This window comes from Suncus etruscus, chromosome 1 (assembly GCF_024139225.1).
Source record: "Suncus etruscus isolate mSunEtr1 chromosome 1, mSunEtr1.pri.cur, whole genome shotgun sequence".
NCBI classification, from domain to species: Eukaryota; Metazoa; Chordata; class Mammalia; order Eulipotyphla; family Soricidae; genus Suncus; species Suncus etruscus.
The window spans coordinates 159,575,033-159,599,658 of record NC_064848.1 but is presented as its reverse complement, the minus strand read 5'-3'; the positions used below and the strand labels follow the sequence as shown (position 1 = coordinate 159,599,658).

The 24,626-nt window shown below is 46.2% G+C and overlaps 1 protein-coding gene across 2 annotated transcripts in view; it reads right to left on the bottom strand.

Annotated features, from left to right (window-relative positions):
- Nucleotides 1–24,332, bottom strand: part of YWHAE (tyrosine 3-monooxygenase/tryptophan 5-monooxygenase activation protein epsilon) — a 46,018-nt gene extending 21,686 nt beyond the window's left edge. The window contains exon 1 of one of the 2 annotated variants that reach the window (XM_049782630.1): nucleotides 24,128–24,332. In XM_049782630.1, coding sequence (XP_049638587.1) covers nucleotides 24,128–24,191 — 64 coding nt within the window. In that variant the 5' untranslated portion in view covers nucleotides 24,192–24,332. The remainder of the gene's footprint in view (nucleotides 1–24,127) is intronic. The other variant, XM_049782629.1, reaches the window with a different exon arrangement.
- Between the last annotated feature and the right edge of the window lie 294 nt (nucleotides 24,333–24,626).

Sequence of the window (24,626 nt, the reverse complement as noted above, 5' to 3'; positions counted from 1 at the left end):
GGATATTGGCTCCAAATAATTTATCAAATCGTAAAATTTTTGGTGGCTCTAATTCTTACCACTAGGTGGCGAGCAAAGAAAGGAACCTCGCAGCTCCTATAGGATTTCTCCAAGTCTCCAAGTTAAAGATTTAGAATGGTTTTTGAGTATAAAAACCAAACATCAGGGGCCGGGCGGTGGCGCTAAAGGTAAGTTGCCTGCCTTGCCTGCGCTAGCCTTGGACGGACCGCGGTTCGATCCCCCGGTGTCCCATATGGTCCCCCAAGCCAGGAGCAACTTCTGAGCACATAGCCAGGAGTAACCCCTGAGCGTTACCGGGCGTGGCCCAAAAACCAAAAAAAAAAAAAAAAAAAAAACCAAACATCAGGGGCCCGGAGAGATAGCACAGCTGCGTTTGCCTTGCAAGCAGCTGATCCAGGACCAAAGGTGGTTGGTTCGAATCCCGGTGTCCCATATGGTCCCCCGTGCCTGCCAGGAGCTATTTCTGAGCAGACAGCCAGGAGTCACCCCTGAGCATCGCCGGGTGTGGCCCAAAAGACAAAAAAAAAAAAAAAAAAAGAAAGACAAACGCCTTACCTCCATGCTATCTCTCTGGCCCCAGGGACCATGTGTTTTGCAGGGAGTCAAATCTGAGTTCTTAAATTCAAAGCATGCTCTCCAGTCTATTTTGTTGTTGTTTTTGATCACAATAGGCTCATTCAGGGATTAATCACAGCAGTGCTTGGGATATAATAAGGGATGCCAGGGATAGAACACAGGTTGAATACATTGAAACCAAGTGCCTTTCCAGCTATACTCCAGCCACTCTTCAGTCTTCTGAATCATCTCCTCACCTCCAGCAGTTTATTATACAGTTAAACATATGACTCATTAATTCCAATCCCATACACTACCTACTATGGGAAAGATTTTTTTGTAAAAAAAAAAAAAAACTTTTACAGAAATGTCTACAGCACTATGATTCATAATAGCTAAATAGTCCTCAATGTTCATTAAGGGAAAATTGTGGCAAGTCGAAGCTGTGGCTCTGCACTTGCCTTGCATGTGAGAGGGCCTGGGTTCAATTCCAGGCATTACTAAAAGACAAAATGGTACCATTAAATGGTACAGTAGCAGGGGGTAAATGGTACAATAGGTTAAGACATTTGCCTTGAATGTGGCCAATCCAGGATTGTGCCCAGCATCCCATAATGTCTGTCAAGCCAGCCAGGAGTGATTCCTGCATGCAGAGCCAGAACTCCTGAGCACTGACAGGTGTGGACTACCTCAGAAAAATTTTATGCTAGCTGGGAAAAATAAAGCCTGAATGGTTACACATAAATCAAGTTATAGGAAAATGCAAAACTATAAAGCAAACAAAGCAGTTACAAGATAAGGGAGTAATGAGTTTGCGTGCAAAGGAGTAAATGTAATAAATTTAAAAGGTGATGACCATTTAACTGGGCATGTGAATGTGGTTTTTTGTAGTACCTAAATTAAGCCTAAACAAAGCAAAAAAAAAATTGGGGGGAGCAAAGCAGTAAGGTGTCTGCCTTGCCGGCACTAGCCTAGGATGGACCGTGGTTCGATCCCCCGGCATCCTATATGGTCCCCAAAGTCAGGAGTGATTTCTAGGTGCATAACAAGGAGCAACCCCTAAGTGTCACCAGGTGTTGCCCAAAAAAACCAAAAAAATACAAAAAAAAAAAAACAATTTTTTTTTTTTTTGGATTTGGGGTCACACTTCGTCCTTCTCAGAGGTTAGTCCTGGCTCTACATTAAAGAATCACTCCTGGGGCCGGGCGGTGGCGCTGGAGGTAAGGTGCCTGCCTTGCCTGCGCTAGCCTAGGACGGACCGCGGTTCGATCCCCCGGAATCCCATATGGTCCCCCAAGAAGCCAGGAGCAACTTCTGAGCGCATAGCTAGGAGTAACCCCTGAGCGTCACAGGGTGTGGCCCAAAAAAAAAAAAAAAAAAAAAAAAAGAATCAGTCCTAACAGTGCTCAGGAGACTATATGGGATGCCAGAGATTGAATCCAATGTGGCCACGTACACAGAGCCTTATTCACTATTCTATCTCTCCAGAGCAAGGGGGTGGGGAGATAATCAAAGGGTTAGTTCAAATGCTCTGCATGTGAGATTTGGGTTCAATCCTAGCACTCAACCCCACAAGCAATATGTAGGGAGTAGTGGCCCCTGAGGACTGGCAAATATGATCCAAAATGCAAACCACTAAAAACATAATTATAAGTTATGTGATTAAGATGATTAATTCATTTATGACCAGAAAGCATTAATTTAAATGTTTAACTGGTGTGGTATAGTGTGATGTGGTCACACTCCAGCAGAGCTCAGGTGCCAGAGACTGACTCAGGGTCTGCCACATGCAAGGCAAGTAAGTGCCTTATCTGTTGTACTATACTACTGCTCAGGCTTCACATTATGCTTTGTATAAAAACAAGTTATTACATAAGGTCAGTAATGGTATTATTTCACACCCAGTTCCACACGGTTTTTGGTTTTTTTTTTTTTTTGGTTTTGGTTTTTGGGCCACACCCAGCAAGCACTCAGGAGTTCCTCCTGGCTCTACGCTCAGAAATCGATCCTGGCAGGCATGGGGGACCATGAGATGCCAGGATTTGAACCACTGTCCTTCTGCATGCAAGGCAAACGCCCTACCTCTATCTCTCCGGCCCTGGTTTTTTTTTTGTTTGGTTGGTGTTTTTTTTTTTGGGGGGGGGTCACACCCGGCAGCGCTCAGTGGTTACTCCTGGCTCTACGCTCAGAAATCGCTCCTGGCAGGCTCAGGGGGCCATATGGGATGCCAGGATTTAAACCACTGTCCTGCACGCAAGGCAAACACCCTACCTCCATGTTATCGCTCTGGCCCTCCACACTATTTTTTTAAATAACAAATTAAATATGCCTCAGAAGAGAACCTATAATTGAGGTTTTCTAAATTAGTCCCAGCAAAGTAATTCAAACCCTAGCTACATTTAAGAAAAATAGGCACATCAATTACTTTAAATTGTAGAAGGCAGAGCCATAGCAGAGGTGGCATTTGCTTTGCACTGGGTAGACCTAGGCAGAACCTGGGTTTGATCTCCGGCATCCCATATGGTCCCCTGAGCATGCCAGGAGTGATCTCTAAGCACAAAGCCAGGAGTGCCCCCCCAAGATAAATTGTAGAGCCTCAAATACACGTGGAAAGATCTAAAGTGATATGTATACAGTGGGCAAGGCATATATGCCTTATACACAGCTGACCAGGAGTTCATCCCCATATGGTCCTCTGAGACTAACAGGAGTGATCCTCGAGCAGAGTCAGAAGTAACCTCTGAGCATCACTGGATATGGCCCAAAGACAATTTAAAAAAAAAAAAAAAAAAACACAAGTGAGGGCTGCAGAAATGGCACAAAGAGCAGGGAATGCATGCAAAGCATGCTGGAAACCCTATTAGATCCCTGGAACATGGAGACCCAACCACCAATGGAGGCCGAGGCAGTAGTAACCCTTGAACACTGTTTGCTGAAGCAGCTATCCACTTACTAAGTTTTATTACCTTTAATTCAGATTATCCATTTAAAGTGCACACTTCAGATGCTAGGGGTGTAGCACAAAAGTAGAATGAATATATATGACACCCTAGGCTCAATACCAGATATTCAAATACATGAGTGAATAAAGGAAGTAATGCATTTAACACAACCACAGAATGGTGCATAATTTTTTATTTTCATCATTCTAAAAAGAAAGGCTCCCTTTTCCATGTACCCCCCCAAAGTCTTCCAGAGTCCTTGACAATCACAATTCTTATACCACTAAACCCATTCCATTCTATTTTATATAAGTGGAACCACATAGCTGATTTCTTAAACCTATCATGCTTATATCCATAGCACAACATAAAGAACTTCATATTTATACATAACATTTTATAATTATGCTCTCAAGCCTTGACTATACCTAGCAGTTGAAATGGAATCATAAACTGCCCCTCACATCAGAGATCAAACCCAAATTCATCTCGTGCATGTGCTTTGGGGGGGGGATATGGTGGCAAAATCAAATGTGGGGCCTCTGCATACAAGGAACACTCCAAATCCTTTTAACTGTTATCCATGTCACTTTGTTCTTCGTTTTTCAAAAGTAGCGTCTTAATTTTTATTTCCTCGGGGCAGGAGAGATAACACAGTGGTAAGGCGTTTGCCTTGCACGTGGTTAACTCTGTATGGACCTGAGTTCAATCCCTGGCATCCCGTATGGTCCCCTAGCCTGTCAGGAACAACCTCTGAGCACAGAACCAAGAGTAACTCCTGAGTGCTGCTGAATGTGACCAAAAACCAAAACCAAAAATAATAATAATAATAATTTTATTTCCTGACAGATGACAACGGTTTCTTTTCTGAGCTACTTAGACTCTGCTTTTAGAACAAAAAAATAGGGGTTATGAGCCAAAGCTCTTGCACAGCTTTTGCCTTGCAAGTGGCGAACCTGGGTTCAATCCCCAGCATCCTGTATAGTCCTGAGCATGCTAGAAGTTATTTCTGAGTGCAGAACTAGGAGTAACCCCTGAACACCGCCAGGTCTGGCCCCAAAACCAAATATAATGGGAAGTGAGTTTAATTAGAGTAATAGTACATCAGGTAGGGTGTTTACCTTGCATAAGGGCAACCTGGATTCAAATTCTTGACATCCCATTAAGGTCCCCTGAGCACCACTGGGTATAGCCCAAAAGCAAAAACAATAACAAAAAAGAGAGGATGGGGATTTATTAAGGCCAAAGACGTTACAATGATGCTGAGGCCAGAGTGATGGCTCAAATGGCTGAAACTACATGCTTTGCATGTGTCCAGATTCAATTCCCAGAACTTCATGGTCCCTCATTTCTTTGAGGAGTAGCCGAGCCCAAATGCTCTCCACGAATTTATGCACTTAATCTTCATCAGACTTCTCAATTTCTCAATTAAGTACCAGGATTATCCTCTATGCTATGCCTTAAAAAGTGTAAATAAAGGGCCCGGAGAGATAGCACAGCAGTGTCTGCCTTGCAAGCAGCCGATCCAGGACCAAAGGAGGTTGGTTCGAATCCCGGTGTCCCATATGGTCCCCCACGCCTGCCAGGAGCTATTTCTGAGCAGACAGCCAGGAGTAACCCCTGAGCACTGCCAGGTGTGCCCCCCCCAAAAAAAAGTGTAAATAAAGGGGCTAGAGTGATGTAGCACAGCGGTAAGGCGTTTGCCTTGCATGTGGCCAACAAAAGATGAACCCTGGTTCCAATCCCGGCATCCTATATGGTCCCCGAGCCTGCCAGGAGCAACTTCTGAGCAAAGAACCAGAAGTAACCTGAGTGCCGCTAGGTGTGACCCAAAAATCAGATTAAAAAAAAGTGTAAATTACACAGTATCACAACCCAGGTAATCTCTGAGATTCTAGAGTTGTGCTAGTGTTATCCTATCAGATTTTTTTGGTTTGTTTTGGTGTTTGGGTCATACCCGGCAGTGCTCAGGGATTACTCCTGGCTCTAGAGTCAGAAATGGCTCCTGGCAAGCTTGGGGGACCACATCGCATGCTGGGATTCAAACCACTGTCCTTCTGCATGCAAGACAAATGCCCTACGTCCATGCTATCTTTCTGTCAGATTTGAATATCCATTTTAAACCATCTGTACACTGAGACTTTTGATTTTGCAAAAACACATGCAAGATTTCTAACTTTAATAACTAAAATATGGGCCCAGAGAGATAGCACAGTGGTGTTTGCCTTGCAAGCAGCCGATCCAGGACCTAAGGTTTGAATCCTGGTGTCCCATATGGTCAGTCCCCTGTGCCTGCCAGGAGCTATTTCTGAGCAGACAGCCAGGAGTAACCCCTGAGCACCACCGGGTGTGGCCCCCCCCCCAAAAAAAAAACCATAACTAAAACATATTAACTAAAATCTGGTTTACTACTCCTTAAAACAACTTTTCGCCTTCAAATCAACCTTTCCCTAATTATTAATTTTCAAATGTGATTATTACCCAAGCACAGGTAATAGCTATTTTCTTGCTTCAAATCTCTCTGTATCAATATCCCAATAAATTTTATTTTCCCAAGAGTGTGCCTGCAAGCTGTTTGAACAATTTTTTTTGCATTTTAAATTTTTTTGGCCATACCCGGCGGTGCTCAGGGGTTACTCCTGGCTGTCTGCTCAGAAATAGCTCCTGGCAGGCACGGGGGACCATATGGGACACCAGGATTCGAACCAACCACCTTAGGTCCTGGATCGGCTGCTTGCAAGGCAAACACCGCTGTGCTATCTCTCTGGGCCCTGCATTTTAACTTTACAGAATACACAAATTGAACAGAGTACAGAAAAATAATACCCCAGAGGGGTAAAAAGATGAAATTAATTTTTGCCTTGGGTCCACACCCAACTGTGCTCAGGGCTTACTTATTCTTGGTTCTGTGTTCAGGGATCACTCCTGTTGGGCTCCATGGACCATATGGAGAGTGCCATGGATTAAACCCAAGTCAACTGCATCCAACGTAGATAGCCTACAAACTGTACCTTCTCCAGCCCAGCAGGTAGGACATATGCACTGAATGCAGCTGGCCAGGGTTCAATCCCCACCATTCAGTATGGTCTGGAGTAATGCCAGGAATAATTCCCAAGTGTAGTGTAGAGTCAGGAGTGATCCCTGAACATCGCCAACTGTGGCCCCAAAAACAAAAAGTTTGTCACTCAAAGCAGTTGGAGAGGGGCCAGAGTGGTGGCGCTAGAGTTAAGGTGTTTGCCTTGCAAATGCTAGCCTAGGATGGACCACAGTTCGATCCCAAGGTGTCCTATATGGTTCCCACCAAGTCAGGAGCAATTTCTGAGCGCATAGCCAGGAGTAACTCCTGAGCCTCAATGGATGTGGCCCAAAAACAAAAACAAACAAAAAAGCAATTGGAGTAATAGTTAATCAAAGATTTTTTTTTCCCCTTTGCCTAGGAAAAAATTCTTCCCTCTAGGTCAAATTCAAGCACCTTATTCTCTGAATCATTCCTGTGTTCTCTAACACTCATCTTCCTTCTATATTAAGGATCAGTACTTTTCTCTCATCAACACTTTCTTCCTGGATCTGAAAGATAATACAGGGATTAAGTCACTGCATTTGCCTTGCACTCAAACCACTCTGGTTCAAATCCCAGCTACCACTTATGATCCCCAAGCACCACCCAAAATAATAAACCATAAAACAGTCTTCCTAAAAAATATGACTTTATCTGTACCTCTATGTTACCAGAAGCTCACTCCATTACTTGTCTCAATCCCAGTAATGGGACAATGAATAGGGCGCTTGCCTTCCATGCAGCTGACTTGGGCTCAATCTCCAGCGTTTCATGTGGTTCTTCTACCCACCAGGAGTGATTCCTGAATGCAGAACCAGGAGTAAAACCCTGAGCATCGCCAGGGTAGCCCACCAAAAAAATAAATGGGGGGACACCAAGGAAGATGGAACTGAGGGAGGAAGAGAAGGAGTAAAGAGAAATGGTGGGAGAGAGGAAAGGAGAGCGGGAGAAAAGGCAAGCACCAGAAGATGCTCAAGGGATCACTCCTGACGGGCTCAGGGGGTCATACAAGATGCCAAGAATGGAACCTGCATTAGCAGCGTGCAAGGCCAACAATCTACCTACTGTATAAATATTCTAGCCCCTCCTATATATTTTTGGTGATTTTTTTGAGGGCCACACCCAGCAGTGTTCAAGGATTTCTCTTGGCAGGCTCTGGGGGACCATATAGGATGCCAGAGAACGAACCCAGATAGACAAATAGCCCTTTTTTTTTTATGGATTTTGGGCCACACCCGGCGGCACTCAGGGTTTACTCCTGGCTATATGGATGTCGGAACCTTAGATCCTGAAATGGCTGCTTGCAAGGCAAACACCGCTGTGCTATCTCTCTAGCCTCAATAGCCTTTTTTCTTATTTTTTTTCTTTATATTCCTTTTATTTTTTTGGTTTCTGGGCCACACCCTTTGGTGTGGGTTTACTCAGGGGTTTACTCCTGGCAGGCTCAGAAGATCATGAGATGCCGGGGATCGAAATCCTGTTGGCAGCGTGCAAGGCAAACCCAACGTGCTATCACTCTGGTTCCTATTATGATTTCTTACAGAAAAAAGTGGCTAGGGGGCCAAAGAGGTGGCATTAAGGTAAGGCATCTGGCCTTGCAAGCGCTAGCCTAGGACAGACGAAGGTTCGATCCCCTGGCGTCCCAAATGGTCCCCCCAAGCCAGGAGCAATTTCTGAGCACTTAGCCAGGAATAACCCATGAGCATTAATGAGTGTGACTCCTCCCAAAAAAAGTGGCTAGCCAGGAGTGGTGGTGCAAGCAATAAGGTGTCTGCCTTTCGCGTGCTAGCTTAGGTCGGACTGAGATTTGATCCCCCAGCATCCCATATGGTCCCCCCACAAGCCAGGAGTGATTTCTGAGCGCCGCATAGCCAGGAGTAACCCTGAACATCAGGGGGTGTGGCCCAAAAACTAAGAAAAATAAAAATAATAATAAATTGTTAGTTTGAGGCCAGATGGAGCAGCACGAAGTTGACCTAAGTTTGATCCCCAGTGAATGATTCTTGAGCATTCAGGAATAGCCCCTGAGCTTTGCCAGATCTGGCCCAAACAGCCCACCCCCAATTTGTTAATTGGGAACCATCAGAATATATTTTATATAAATACATCTGTAGTGACACATAGTATTTAACATAGTAAATGAGATCTCTTCAAATGCAAAAATATCTGAAAATGAAAGTACCTGTTAACTTTGTGTGTAACAAAACGAGACTGTAGTTTCTCAGTTTATTTTCCTTCAGTGAGTTTTTCCTTTATCATGTAACTATTACCATATAGGAACCTCACGAACACATATACTGGAGATATAATAAAATGGGTAAGGTGTTTGCCTGATCCCCAGCATCTCATATAGTAATCAAGCCCTCCAGGTGTGGCTCAAAATCAAAATAGAAGGGGCCTGCCTTGCCTGCGCTAGCCTAGGACGGACCCCGGCGTCCCATATGGTCCCCCAAGAAGCCAGGAGTAACCCCTGAGCATCACAGGGTGTGGCCCAAAAACCAAAAAAAAAAAAAAAAAAAAAAAAAAAAGAAATCGCTCCTGGCAGGTTCAGGGGACCATATGGGATGCCGGGATTCGAACCACCGCCCTTCTTCGTCTAAGGCAAATGGCTTACCACTGTGCTATCTCTCAGTCCCCAAATAGTTAATTCTACAAACTAAATATGAACTAAGTTTGGTAAGGAAAATGATGCAATGGAATATTGAAATGGTCAATATAAACACTGTTTGGTATGTTGATTAAATACTGATGTAATTAAATGCTAATTAATAAAGGGGGTATGGAGGCCAGAGAGATAGCACAGTGGTAGGTTGTTTAAACGCCTTGCATTTGAACAACCTGGGACCAAGTTTGATTCCCGGCATCCTATATCCCCCCAGCCTGCCAGGGGTGATTTCTGAGTGCAGAAACCAGGAGTGAGCCCTGAGCACCACTGGATGTGGCCCAAAAACCAGTCAATCAATAATTTTTTTAAAAAGAGGGGTGTTGGGGGGCCGGCATGGTGGCGCTAGAGGTAAGGTGTCTGCCTTGCCAGGGCTAGCCTAGGACGGATCGTGGTTCGATCCCCCAGCGTCCCATATGGTCCCCCAAGCCAGGAGTAACCCCTGAGCATTACCAGGTGTGGCCCAAAAACCAAAAAAAAGGGGGGGGGATGTAGGCTCAAAGTGGCCCCAGAGCACCAATAAGTATGACCATCACTTCCCAAATAATGAGAAAGAAATAGAGGCAATACTAAGGATGTAGCTCAGAGGGCTGTGTTGGGGGGAGAGGTATTTGTTTTTGCTTTTGTTTTGGTACCATACCCAGCATTGAATGCTCAGGTTACTCCTGGCTCCACACTCAAAAATAACTCCAGGGGGGTGCTAGAGAGACCATATAGGATGCGAAGATGAAAACCAGGTTAACTACAAAGTAAGAGCCTTACCCACTCATCACTCTGGTCCTATGGGGCTATGTTTGATCACCAAAATCACATACACAAAAAAACAGGAATAATTTGCAGACAAAATCTGGAAGTCATTCAGGACAGGAGACAGTACAGTAGGCAGGGCACTTGCCTTCTATGTGACCAGCCTGGCTTCAATCTCCAGTATTCCATATAGTCCCCTGCTGGGAGTGATTCCAAAGTGTTGAACCAACAAGTGTTGAGCAACACTAAGTGTGCCTCCCCCCAAAAAAAAACCAAAATATATAAAAAACAAAAGGTATGGAAACCACTATTTAAACAATCCTTTATATGACATACGAAGCAGGGAGAAATAAAAGGATGCAAATGTTTGGGGTTTTTTTTTTGTATTTGGGGCCACACCCGGTTATGCTCAGGAGTAACCCCCTGAGCGCTGCCGATGTGAACCAAAAACCAAAAGTAAATTATTGGCACTAACCAAAAAAGGGGGGGAGCAGAGAGATAGCATGGAAGTAGGGCATTTGCCTTGCCTGCAGAAGGATGGTGGTTCAAATCCCAGCATCCCATATGGTCCCCTGAGCCTGCCAGGAGCATAGAGCCAGGAGTAACCCAGGAGTAACCCAAGTGCTGCCGAGTGTGACCCAAGAACCTCCCCCAAAAAGCAGGTTCAACCAACAGCCATCAGATAAGGGGCTAATATCTAAGATATCTAAGATATACAAGATAATGACAACTTAAAAAGAAAATAACATCTAATAAAATAATAAAATAACATCTAAAACAGACAATTCCTTTAAGAAATACACAGACAATTCCTTTAAGAAATACAAATGGGGGGCCGGGCGGTGGCGCTAGAGGTAAGGTGCCTGCCTTGCCTGCGCTAGCCTAGGATGGACCGCGGTTCGATCCCCCGGTGTCCCATATGGTCCCCCAAGCCAGGAGCGACTTCTGAGCACATAGCCAGGAGTAACCCCTGAGCGTCACCGGGTGTGGCCCAAAAACCAAAAAAAAAAAAAAAGAAATACAAATGGCCAAAAGGCACATGAAAAATGCTCCACACCACTAATCATCAGGGAGATGCAAATACCATCTCACGCTACAGAGACTGGCACACATCACAACAAGAAGAACAATCAGTGCTGGCAGGGATGTGGAGGGAAAGAAACTCTTATTCACTGCTGGTGGGAATGCAGTCTAGTCCATATGGAAAACAATATGGAGCGATAGTACGCAGCCAACATAGGATAGACTTCGGTTCGAATCCCGGCATCCCATATGATCCCTTGAGCTACCAGGAGTGACTTCTGAGCCCAGAGCCAGGAGTAAAAACCCTGCTGGGTGCGTCCCGCCCCCCACCCCCCAAAAAAAGCAATGGAAACTGAGCTCCCATGTGATCCAGCAATATCACTCCTAGAGATATACCCTAGGAACACAAAAACACAATACAAAATTGTCTTCTACATGCCTATATTCAATGCAGCTATTTACAGTAGCCAGAATCTAAAAACCCAGATGCCCAACAGATGAGTGGCTAAAGAAACTGTGGTACATATACACCAGTGCTTCTCAAATAGTGGGACACACCCCAGGGAGGGGCATGCAAGGCTCCGTAAAGGGGGTGGTAAAAGGAGCAAACACTGTCATAACAAGCTAAACCCCATGTTTATGTCTCTGTGTGTCTCTGGAGCTGAGAGTTGCTGTATCCTGCTTCAAACCCTGCTTCGAAAAGCTATGTATGCATTGCAAAACGTGCTCATTGTAGCCATTAATCCAGACATCACCTCTGGTTAAAAAAAATCAGCTCAAATTATTTTATATATTTTTGTTTTGCAGGTCAAAGTTTTTTTTTTTTTGTTTGTTTTTTTTTTAGTTTTTGGGTCACACCCGGCAGTGCTCAGGGGTTACTCCTGGCTGTCTGCTCAGAAATAGCTCCTGGCAGGCACGGGGGACCATATGGGACACCGGGATTCGAACCAACCACCTTTGGTCCTGGATTGGCTGCTTGCAAGGCAAATGCCGCTGTGCTATCTCTCCGGGCCCTTTTTTTTCTTTCTTTTTTTTTTTTTCAAAGTTTTTTTTAATAAAGATACTATTTACAGTCATGCGGGGGGGGGGGCCGCGAAAAATGTTTTCTTCCTAGGGAGACATTCAGAAAATAACTGAGAAACACTGAAATACACCATGGAATACTATGCAGCTGTCAAGAAAAATGAAGTCACGAAATTTTCTTATACATGGATGGACATGGAAACTATTATGATGAGTGAAATATGTCAGAGAGAGAGAGGTAAATACAAAATAGTCTCACTCATCTATGGGTTTTAAGAAAAATAAAAGACATTATTATAATAATGCCCAGAGTCAATAGAGATGAGGGACATAAGAACTGGCTCACAGTAGGAAGCTCACCACAAAGAGTGGTAAATGTAGTAAATGTAGTAAAAGAAATAACTACACTGACAACGATGGTAACAATGTTAACAAGCGAGTGAAGTAGAATGCCTATCTTGCTTATAGGCAGGGGTTGGGAAGGAGAGAGATGGGGGGGGGGGGGCATTGATGGTAAGAATGTTGCACGGGTGAAGGGGGGGTGTTCTTTTTATGACTGAAATCCAACTAACGACAAACATGTTTGTAATCATGGTGCCTAAATAAATATACTATTAAAAAATAAATCATTTTTTAAAAAAAAGCAGAGGCTGAAGAGGCTAAGGCACTTACTTTGCATGCAACCAAGTTCTATCCTCATACTCTATAAAGGCCCCCAAGTCTGTCAGGCATATTCCTGAGTGTGGCAAAAAAAAAAAAAAAAAAAAATCCATACAGATAAAAAAAGAACCCAAACAGGGTCAAAGATACACTACAATGAGGAAGTCATGTACCCACTTGCCCTACAAACAGCTTATTTCAGTTCTATTCCTGGTACCTCCTGTAGTCTCCTGAGCACTTACCAGGAGTGATCTCCTTATGTAAAGGCATGATCCTTGATTAGGTACAGAGTTAAGAGTAAACCTAAGACTCCAGCTCAGTGTGACACACACATCCCCACCTCAAAAATTTACAAGAGCCTTAATGTTGTTTTGGTTTTGGGGCAGAACCCCAAGGTACTCAGGGTTTACTCCTGGCTCTGTACTCAGGAGTTACTCCTGACAGTGCTCAGAGGACCCTATGGAATGGCAGAGATCAAACCCAGGTCAGCGATGTGCAAGGCAAATGCCCTATTCATAGTATGATAGTCCCAGCCCCTTAGAAACAATGTTCTTTTTTCTTTTTATTTTATTTTCGGGCCACACCCAGTGATGCTCAGGGGTTACTGCAAAGCACTCAGAAATCGCTCCTGGCTTGGGGGACCATATGATACGCCAGGGGATCAAACCCCAGTTCGTCCTAAACTGATGCACGCAAGGCAGACACCTTATCCCTTGTGCCACTGCTCTGGTCCCAGAAACAATGTTTTTGATGCATTAATAAACTACATAAAGAATAGTTTGGGGCAGATACATCAAGTGGGTAAGGCACGTGCCATGCAAACTGGCTATGTCTATAGCCCCAAGCACCACCAGGACTGAACACAAAGCAGATAGAGCCCAAAATACACATTAAAAAAAAAAGGTGAAAAGGTGCAGGGGTTGAGGTCCCTGTCCTAAACATTTTCCAAACATGATGAAGAGCACTTAAGTCCAAAAACAATCAAAACCAGAAACCTTACAGTTAACGATCCTACTAAAACCTTTTGTACAGGGCACGGAGAGATGGCATAGCGGCGTTTGCCTTGCAAGCAGCCGATCCAGGATCAAAGGTGGTTGGTTCGAATCCCGGTGTCCCATATGGTCCCTCCGTGCCTGCCAGGAGCTATTTCTGAACGGACAGCCAGGAGTACCTGAGCACCGCCGGGTATGGCCCAAAAATCAAAAAAAAAAAAAAACCTTTTGTACATTCTAACTTGTATAATCTAGCTCCATTTCAACATCCTAAACTAAAATCCTGTCTCTGCTTGTGTTCATCCCTACCTTTACTGGTATATCCAAAATACTCTCCTCCCCACCCCGACTATCCAAATCTAAACCATACCAGAGATTATTTTAACTATTAATCAAGTTTTTCTGTTAACTACAGTCCATAATTGTTGGGTTACACCTCACTTTACCTACAACAGTGTTGAGTTACACCTTATTTTACCTAAAACACAGTTTGTTTCTGTTTACACTTGGTTTCACCCAAAACAAAATTTGTCTTCTATGTAAACCTGGGCAGGACTGGCTCAGGATAGCTGGCCCACCTTAGGGTGGTCTCTATACTCAATAAAAACAGTAGTTCTGGGGCTGAAGCCATAGCACAGTGGTAGGGCATTTGCCTTGCATGCAGCTCATAGCCAGGAGTAACCCCTGAGCGTCACCAGGTGTGGCCTAGTAGCTGTGATCGGCAACGGGCTCTATACTAGGTAGAAGATAGCCAGAGAAAATGTGTTTCACTTCAGCCTGGTTTGGATTATTTCATGTGTGACCCTGACTCAGACTCGTCCACTTGGGGTTAGAGATATGGCATGAGGGGTGATTTTACACACAATACTTTCTGGTCCCTCTCTTGGTTTTGTATATCTGTGTTTGGACCTGGCTCTGCACTCAAGGATCACTAGTTGAGGGTGCACTCCTAGCAGTAATCAGAGGACCATATGGGGCATCAAACCAGAGTCAGCCATATGTAAGGAAAGCACACTACCTACTTGTACTACTGCTCCAGTCTCACTGTCTCTGAACTTTCTGTAATATAAAATGTGGTCATAATTACTGATTTTAGTCCTTGCCTTGATCTGTAAACTATGTCAAAGAAGATCTTCTTTTACAATTGCAAGGGAAAAAAATTCCAAGATAAACTAATTAGTGATTAAAATGTCCAAGAATGAGGGCTAGAGAGAGATAGCACAGTGGGTAGGATACAGGCAGCCGATCCAGGACCAACAGTGGTTCGAATCCATATGGCCCCCATGACTGCCAGAAGCGACTTCTGAGCAGAGCCAGGAGTAACCTCCAAGCTCTGCTGGGTGTGACACAAACATCCCCTCCCAAAAAAAGGTCCAAGAATGAATCCTGAGAAATACTACTAAGCAGCTGTGGCCCCAGTTCTAATCCCAGCAAGAGTTAGAGAGACTGTACAGGAGTAAGGCAATTGCTTTGCATAAAGTAGACCCTGATTAGGGGCCGGGCAGTGGCGCTAGAGGTAAGGTGCCTGCCTTGCCTGCGCTAGCCTTCAACGGACCGCAGTTCGATTCCCCGGCGTCCCATATGGTCCCCCAAGCCAGGAGCAACTTCTGAGTGCATAGCCAGGAGTAACCCCTGAGCATCACCGGGTGTGGCCCAAAAACAAAACAAAACAAACAAACAAAAAAAAGTAGACCCTGATTCAATCCTCAACATCACATACAACTCAATGATTATCGAAAGCATCAAATTTATGTGCATCTATATAGATAACAACTTAAAAGTTAATATTCATATAAAATATGAAAGGGCTGAAGCAATAGCACAGTGGATAGGGTGTTTGCCTTGCACGTGGCAGGTTCTATCTCCAGTATCCCTTATGGTCCCCCAAGAACAGACAGGAATGACTCGTAAGCTCAGAGCCAGGAGTAAACCGAGCCTGGTATGGCCCAAAAATAAAAACAAAACTGGGAGGGCCAGAGCGATAGCATTTGCCTTTCATGTGACTGATCCAGGATGGGCCCCGCATTCCATAAGGTCATCCAAGCCAGGAGTGATTTCTAAGTGCAGAGGCAGGAGTAACCTGAGTGCCACCATGTATAGCCCAAAAACACCCTCCCCCAAAATTAATATAAAAGTAAATCAACAAAAAAAAAAACAAAACGAAACAAAAAAGGGCCCGGAGAGATAGCACAGCGGCGTTTGCCTTGCAAGCAGCCGATCCAGGACCGAAGGTGGTTGGTTTGAATCCCGGTGTCCCATATGGTCCCCCGTACCTGCCAGGAGCTATTTCTGAGCAGACAGCCAGGAGTAGCCCCTGAGCAATGCCGGGTGTGGCCCCCAAAAAACAAAAACAAAAAAAAAAAAAACAAAACGAAACAAAAGTAAATCAAGGGGCCGGTGAGATAGCATGAAGGTAAGGCATTTGCCTTTCATGCAGAAGGTGGGTGGTTCGAATTCTGGCATCCCATATGGTCCCCTGAGCGTGCCAGAAGCGATTTCTGAGCATAGAGCCAGGAGTAACCCCTGAGCGTGGCCGGGTGTGACCCAAAAACCAAAAAAAAAAAAAAAAGTTTCATGCATGTAGCTGTGGTAGCACAGCTCTAGGGTGTTTGCCTTGCATGCAGCTGGCCCAGGACAAACTCAGTTCTATCCCCCAGCTTCCCATATGGTCCCCCATGTCAGGAGCGATATTTGAGTGCTTAGCCAGGAGCAACAAGCAACCCCTGAGCATCACTGGGTGTGGCCCAAAACTGCCAAGTGTGGGTCCAAGACTGAACAAAGAAGCAAGGAACTAGGCTTTTATAAAGTGCACTTTGAGGCTGCCTCATGGTGATTTGTTTTCCAGTCAGACACAGCTATACTCAGAGCTTACTCATGACCAAGCTCAGGGATCAGATCTGGTGGATTCGGACCATTAAGGGTGATGGGATAGAACCCAGATTGGACACTGCAAGGCTAGTTTTTACCTGCTGCTACATTGTCTCTGCAGCCCTTTAGGGTGTTTCTTTTTTCTTGGTGGGGGTCATACCCTGTGGTGCTCGGGTTACTCCTGGCTATGAACTCAGAAATCGCATCTAGCAGTCTCGGGGAACCCCCCAGGGTGATTCTTATTATGTTTTGGTTCGTGGGTCACACTCAACTAGGCTAGGGATTGCTCATTGTGGTGCTTGGGGATATATATGTGGTTCTGAATATTGAACTTCACCTTGCTTTGCTGTTTTTGGGGGGTCACACTCGGCAGCACTCAGGGGTTATTCCTGGCTCTACGCTCAGAAATTGCTCCTGGCAAGCTCGGGGGACCATATGGGATGCTGAGATTCGAACCACCGTCCTTCTGCATGCAAGGCAAATGCACCAGGTCCATGCTATCTCTCCGGACCCCCCCCACCCCCTCTTTTTTTTTTTTTTGGTTTTTCGGCCACACCCGTTTGATGCTCAGGGGTTACTCCTGGCTAAGTGCTCAGAAATTGCCCCTGGCTTGGGGGGACCATATGGGATGCTGGGGGATCGAATTGCAGTCCTTCCTTGGCTAGAGCTTGCAAGGCAGACACCTTACCTCTAGCACCACCTCGTCAGCCCCGCCCCCCTTGATTTACATATTTTGGTTTTGGTTTTGGTTTTTGGGTCACACCCAGCAGAGCTCAGAGGTTACTCCTGGTTCCATGCTCAGAAATCGCTCCTGGCAGGCTCCGGGGACCATGTGGGATGCTGAGATTCGAACCAATTAACAGGGAAATTTTCTGAGTTTTGGACTAACAGTTATCAATACCTAAATTTACTGCATTTCTAAATGCAGATCTAACTCAAGGTAAACACAACAAAACCAACAGACTTAGAACTAACACTGTCAGACTAGTGGATATGCCAGGGAGCTCTATTTTGAGCAACCACAGTACCCTTGACATATCCATTCACCTTTGGGGGGGCGGAGGAAAAGGGAGGTAATCTTTACGATTTGCCTTTAGTTGTTCTAACTTGGAATGATCAACTGATGGACCTTTATTATTAAGAATATTTCGGTCGGGCCCGGAGAGATAGCACAGCGGAGAGATAGCACAGCGGCGTTTGCCTTGCAAGCAGCCGAACCAGGACCAAAGGTGGTTGGTTTGAATTCCGGTGTCCCATATGGTCCCCCGTGCCTGTCGTGAGCTATTTCTAAGCAGACAGCCAGGAGTAACCCCTGAGCACTGCCGGGTGTGGCCCAAAAACAAACAAACAAAAAAAGAATATTTCGGTCCGGGCCGGGAAGGTGGCGCTAGAGGTAAAGTGTCTGCTTTGCAAGCGCTTGGTTCGATCCCCCGGGGTCCCATAAGGTTCCCCCAAACCAGGGGCGATTTCTGAGCGCATAGCCAGGAGTAACCCCTGAGCATCAAACGGGTGTGGCCCAAAAACCAAAAAAAGAATATTTCGGTCTAAGGTCTCCCCCCAAGCCAGGGGCAATTTCTGAGTATCAAACGGGTGTGGCCCAAAAAACCAAAAAAAAAAAAAAAAAAGAATATTTGGGTCAAAGCGATAGCACAGCTGTAGGGAGTTTGCCGTGCACATGGCTGACCTCAGTTCAATCTCCATAACCCAATGGTCCTCAGAAAACCACCAGAAGTAATTCCTGAGCGCCTTCAGGGTTTGACCCAAAAACAATAAATAAAATTAAAAAATAACAAAGTCATTTTGGACTTGTTTGGTTTTTCGGGGGAATAGAGGTGGCCATACTCTGGTGTGTTAAGGGCTCTGCTCAAGGATCACTACTGGATGGGTTCAGGGAATTTTATGGGGTGATGGGAATCAAAATCCCTTCTGTCCCATGAAAGGCAAACACCCTAAATGCTGCGTAAATGCTCTGGCCCCTGCACTGTTGCTCTAACAGCTACCTGGTTTACCATGTACAAAACTATGATTCACTTACCAACCTTGTACTTTGCCTTTACTTATTCTGACTTGGAATTATCAACTGATGATCCTTTATTATTAAGAATAATTGGGCCATAAACCCCTGCCAAAGTTTATGACTATATAGTTAATTCAGAGCTGCATTAAGACAAGGAGGAGGGCCCGGAGAGATAGCACAGCGGCATTTGCCTTGCAAGCAGCCGATCCAGGACCAAAGGTGGTTGGTTCGAATCCCGGTGTCCCATATGGTCCCCCGTGCCTGCCAGGAGCTATTTCTGAGCACACAGCCAGGAGTAACCCCTGAGCAACGCCGGGGTGGCCCAAAAACCAAAAAAAAAAAAAAAAAAGACAAGGAGGAAAATTTTGCATGTAGCCAAACCAGGTTCAATTCCTGACTCAAATCAATTCCCAGCTCAAATTGCAGTATCCCATATGGTCCCATGAACACTGTGCCAGAAGTAATACCTGAGTGCAGAGCCAGGAATAACCCTGAGATCGCTAGGTGTAATCCAAAAATAAAATGGGGGGAAATGAAAGACTGAAGCAATAGGCAGTGGTCCTCAAACTACAGCCCATGGGCCACATATTGTATTTGTTCCCATTTTGTAGGAATTTATTCAGTTTTTGTTTTTACTTTAGTCTGGCCCTCCAACAGTCTGAGGTAGAGTTCACTCTACCTGTTTAAAATGTTTGAGGTCACTGGTATAGAGGGTGCAAAGGCATTTGCACCTGGTTCAATCCCCAGCATCACATATGGCCAAAACCTGGTTCAATCCCCAAGCAACACATATAGGCCAGTCTTCAACTCCTACAGGTATGTCCTCTGGCACAAAAAAAAAAAAAAAATTTGAAACTGAAAGTTTACCTACTAGTTACAACTGATGATACAAGTTATATATTCAAAACTAACCTTTGAATGGCAACTGTTATAGAATACAAAAAAATAACAACTCCAAACTCCAAAGACACCACCTTAGTTACACATGTCTTTGCTGAGTATGACTAAGAAATAAAATAAGCTTACTGATCTAAAGGTCAGCAGACAGTTATGGCTTTTGAAACTTAGTAGCCAACCAGTCAAGTGATTCAGAAAAATCATTAAACCTCAAATTGTTTCCTGAATCAAATGAGATACATGCATGGAGGTCTTGGGTTAGGTCTACTTTTTAACATGTATTTTTGTGGCCTAGTTTCCAATCATTTTTAACCTCTAAAGAGGGGAAAGATAGATCAAATATAGATAAAGGGGTTAAGCACATGGTTTATTGGGGTTTTTGGTGTTGTATTCGATTTTTAAGTTTTGGGTTGGACCTACACCCAGCCATGCTCAGGACTGTTCACTGAATTACTCCTGACAGGACTCAGGGAACAGGAAGCCTGTGTTGCTGGCGATCAAACCCAAGTCAGCTGCATAGAGCAAGGCAGCCTACCAGAAGTACTTTCTCTCCAGCCCGTATTTTGCATGAGGGTGGCCTAATGAGATGTGGTTCAAAATCTTCCTCACAAAAATTAAATAAAATTCGGACCGAAGCAATAGCATAGTGGTAGGGCGTTTTGCCTTGCACAAGGCCAAACCCAGGTACCGGCATCCCATACCTAAGGTCCCCCTATTCTGCCAGGAGTGATTTCTGAGAGCGGAGCCAGGAGTAACCCCTAAGCACCGCCGGGTATGACCCCCCCCTCAAAAAATAAATAAAACCCTAACCTTTATTCCATACCTATCATTACTGTATAAGATGTTTAACTCATTACTAAAGATAATCTATCCTCCCCCTTATAAAACAGAAAATAAGGGACCAGAGAGATAGCATGGAGGTAGGGCAATTTGCCTTGCATGCAAAAGGACGAAGGACAGTGGTTCGAATTCCGGCATCCCATATGGTACCTGAGCCTGCCAGGAGTGATTTCTAAGCATAGAGCCAAGAGTAACCCAATGCTGCCGGTTGTGAACCAAAAACAAACAAACAAACAAAAAACAGATAAGAAGTTAACTTCAAAACATGGCCCCCCTTCACTGACTACCAGAATAAACTAGAGATGAGACTAGTGTTTTAAAAACAGCTCTCAAGTGGTTCAGAACAAATGCCCTTCCTGCTGCTGATTACATCGGTAATGAATAGAAAGCAACCATCAAAACTACCTTACCTCTCATGAAGCCAATCTTACCAGGACAAATTGAGAAAGAATAAAACTGACAATTACCCTACAATGTACATTACCCTAAATGTAGTCTGCTGACCCCTTTACTCTCAAAATAAGAAAAGTGCTCAATTTTCTTGTCTATTACACATTAGAAAAAAGATGTAGGAATATAAAGAGTTGGCTTATGAATCCTGAAGGAGATTATGTCCCTATAATTATGGCTTAAATGAGTTTAAAGCAATTTGTTAACTACTAACTAGTTAAGGAATGGGATGTTAGATTTAATCTTCAAGTACAGTCCTAGCACCAAACTTCACTTCCAATATGCAAACTAAAATAGTCTTTTCCTGAACGCTTGGCTCTTCCTCCATTATCATTAAACAATCTATAAACTGATTATAAGTTCCTAGAAACTAGTTGATACCACATAAAAATGCATTTAAGTTCAACATTTAGTGCAATACAAAAGATTAAAAAAAATGCAAAAGCAAGTCAATATTTTATCCAAGTGCTCAAAACCAAATCATTCAAATGCACTCTTTTCTACTGACACCTGATAAACTGGTGACAAAAACTATGGGATCATTTTCTGCCACCACAAATGACTGTACCCAACAAAGGAGTATACACAGATGGAAACAAAATCTTGATGACTATCATTCTCTAAAAAATTTTATTTTTGGTTTTTTCGGGCCACACCCATTTGATGCTCAGGGGTTACTCCTAGCTAAACGCTCAGAAATTGCCCCTGGCTTGGGGGGACCATATGGGATACCGGAGGAGGATCAAACCGTGGTCCTTCCTTGGCTAGCGTTTGCAAAGCAGACACCTTACATCTAGCGCCACCTCACCGGCCCCCTAAATTCTTCTTTAATCAATTCACCCCTCCTTGGGCACAACAGTCACAGCTCTTTCCAACGTATAGTTCCTATTTCCTTCTCCCTTTAAGTCCTAAGTATTCACTTCATATTTAACTTATTATTTAACTCTAACAATGTGTGTCTAATTAAAGTCAAAAATCCTCACCACTCAAATTCAATATAGTATTGCTGTACTATCAATTATTTGGAAGCTACAATCTAAGGAAGGAAGGAAGGAAGGAAGGAAGGAAGGAAGGAAGGAAGGAAGGAAGGAAGGAAGGAAATTCCCTTTTGGCTATCAGAGGTTCAGTAATAGTACAGAACAGAATGTATTTTAACAATTGCAAATTTCCTCCCAAGGACAGCAGAAAATTAAAAGAACCTATCTGAAGCAGGTGGACTAAGAAAGGGGAAAAACTTACATTACAAGCATACCTGCATTTGTTTTATTTTTTAAACACTGAAAGAGAAAAATATGACCTTATGAAACTTAAAAAAAATAAAACTGGTGCAGTAACTTTACTAAATTTGAATTTTCTTCCAAAACTTGATATACCAGGGGCCGGAGCCATAGCACAGAGGTAGGGCTTTTGCTTTGCACGCGGCCAAGGCAGGTCGGACTCCGGTTCGATCCTGGCATCCCATATGGTCCCCCGAGCCTGCCAGGAGCGACTTCCGAGTGCAAAATCAGGAGTAACCCTTGAGCGTGGCCGGGTGTGACTCAAAACCACCAAGAAAAAAAAAAAAACCTTAATATTCCTAAGTTTGGGGACTTTTCTCCTAATTCTCGAATTCCTTAATACTAACATATGACACACTGGACTGTCCCTGAGGAGACCCACATGACCAAATTGGCATTCAAGGGAAGCTAGGGCCCTGAACATTTTGAAAAGTTAAGCAACAATAGCCTACAAGTACTTGACTCCATCTCTCGGCCACAAAAGAATCAAAGCCGCAGAAACCACAGCTATGATTTTTGTTGTTTTAATAACGGGTGTGAGGGCCATTCAAGTACCCAAGTTCAACGTGGGGGAGAGGAGGGAGCGATTCAAGCAGGCAGCATCTTTTAAGTCCGGGCTACGTAGACTGGACACAGTGGCCATTCCCATCAAGTTCTGGAAAAAGTCTTTTAAGAACCGTTAGGGACGAAAACAGCGATTAATCGACTGAGAACTGTTCACAGGTGTGCTTTTATCGAACCACGCATTTAAGGGGGGGGGGGGGGCGAGGGGTAAAGAAATGGAGCCGCTGCCTGTGTTCCCGATCCCCAAACCCCAGCCTGCAATGCAAAGAGGGGAAGAAGGGGAGCGGATGTCCCGAAGGAGGGACACCCCCACAGCCACCCCCACCCCCACAAAAACGGGTCGCATTCCAATGCCGGGGAGCCGGCCCGAGAACATCCAGCAAGCGACAGCGCCCGCTCTTTGCAAGAAGTTTCTTGCTCAAGGCACAGGGCCCTGTCTGCTGCTGCCATTTGTCCCGAAAGGTGCGTGTGGAAGGAGGGAAAAGCGTCAGTTTCCACCAAGGCGAGGCCGAGGCACCGGTGCGGGGGGCCGGGGCTCGGGGCTGGAACTCGGGGTCTCCGGAGAGAAGGGGGAGAGCCCCCCCCCTCCAGCAGGAGCCAGAGAGGGAGGGCCCCAACTTGCAGCTTTTCATTAAAGGGCGAGAGGAAAGAAGGAAGGAAGGAAGGAAGGAAGGAAGGAAGGAAGGAAGGAAGGAAGGAAGGAAGGAAGGAAGGAAGGAAGGCCGGGCGTTTCAAGACCACCGTGGGGGGAGAAGAGGGGGGCGAAGGAGAGCCCCCCCAGTGAACCCCGATTTCCCAGGTGGACAGGCCTGGCGGTGGAGAAACCCGATCGCAGGCAGGCAGCAAGCAAGCAAGCAAGCAGGCCTCCGCCCAAAGGTGGAATGGAAGGCCAGGCAGCGATCCCTCGCCGGGCCTAGCCTGGCTCGCACGGCCATCGCCCTGCTCCCCCTTCGAGCCTCCTTTGTGAGGAGGCGCCAGGGCCGCCGCCCCACCTCGAGGGGCCTCGGGGGAAAAGCCGCCGCCCCCACCCGCCATGTTTCCCGGAGGCGCCCGCGCCCGCTCCGGCTCGCGCTTCCCGGCCCCGTCTGCTCCGCGCCGCCCCGCGCGCCACCCCGGGGCCCCGGGGCTCAGCAGCGGGCCCGGGAGCTGCTCGGGGCTCGGCTCGGCCCCCCCGCCGCCTCCCCGCCCCTCCCCCGCCGCGGGACTCGCCCTCCAGCCGCCATTTTGCAACCACCGCCGCCACCTCCTCCCGCCGCGGCCTGCAGCCCCGCCGAGCGCCCGCCGCCGGGGTTCCCCACCCCACACCCGGGGGCCGCCCTGCGCCGCCAGAGCGCACGGCGAGGGGCTCTGTCTTCCCTCCTTTCCCTCCTCCTGCTCCCCAGGCCCGGGCCGCGGACCCACGCCGCCATTTTGTCTCCGCTCTCCCGGCCTCTGTGGGCGGCGGCGGCGGCTGCGGCGGCGGCACAGGCACAGGCACAGACACAGGCGGAGGGTCCGCGCCATCCCAACCCCGCCGGGCTCCCCACTTCACCGTCGTAGCGCTCGGCCTGCTCGGCCAGCTTCGCCTGGTACACCAGATCCTCCCGATCATCCATAGCGGCGGCGGCGGCGGCTCCGGCAGGCTCTGCGCGACGGATGGAAGCGGATAGAGGTCTCCCGACTTCTTCGCTCTCAGCCTCCTCGCTCCGCGTCCGGGCAGCAAAAATGGCGGCGCCTCGATCCGGGACTTCCGCCTGCGCACGCGGACAACTGCTCAGGCTCTATGGCAACGGCTCCCTGGCAACTGGCGCGGAGGGGGCGGGCCCGGAGGGCGGCGAAGCCCCGCCCTCCTGGGCTCCTCGCGCGGGAACTGCGAGTGCCTGCCCGGAGGGAGAGTGAAACCCTGTAGGACGCCCAGCAGGACTTCTGCTGAGGAAGGAGGATGCATCCCAGCCCAGGGCGGATGTCTGGTCTGCTGGGAAGGAGGCGAAGCCCTCTCAAGGCCTATCTTACCTGGCTGCTGTCTCTCAGCCCAGCCCAGGCCTACACCT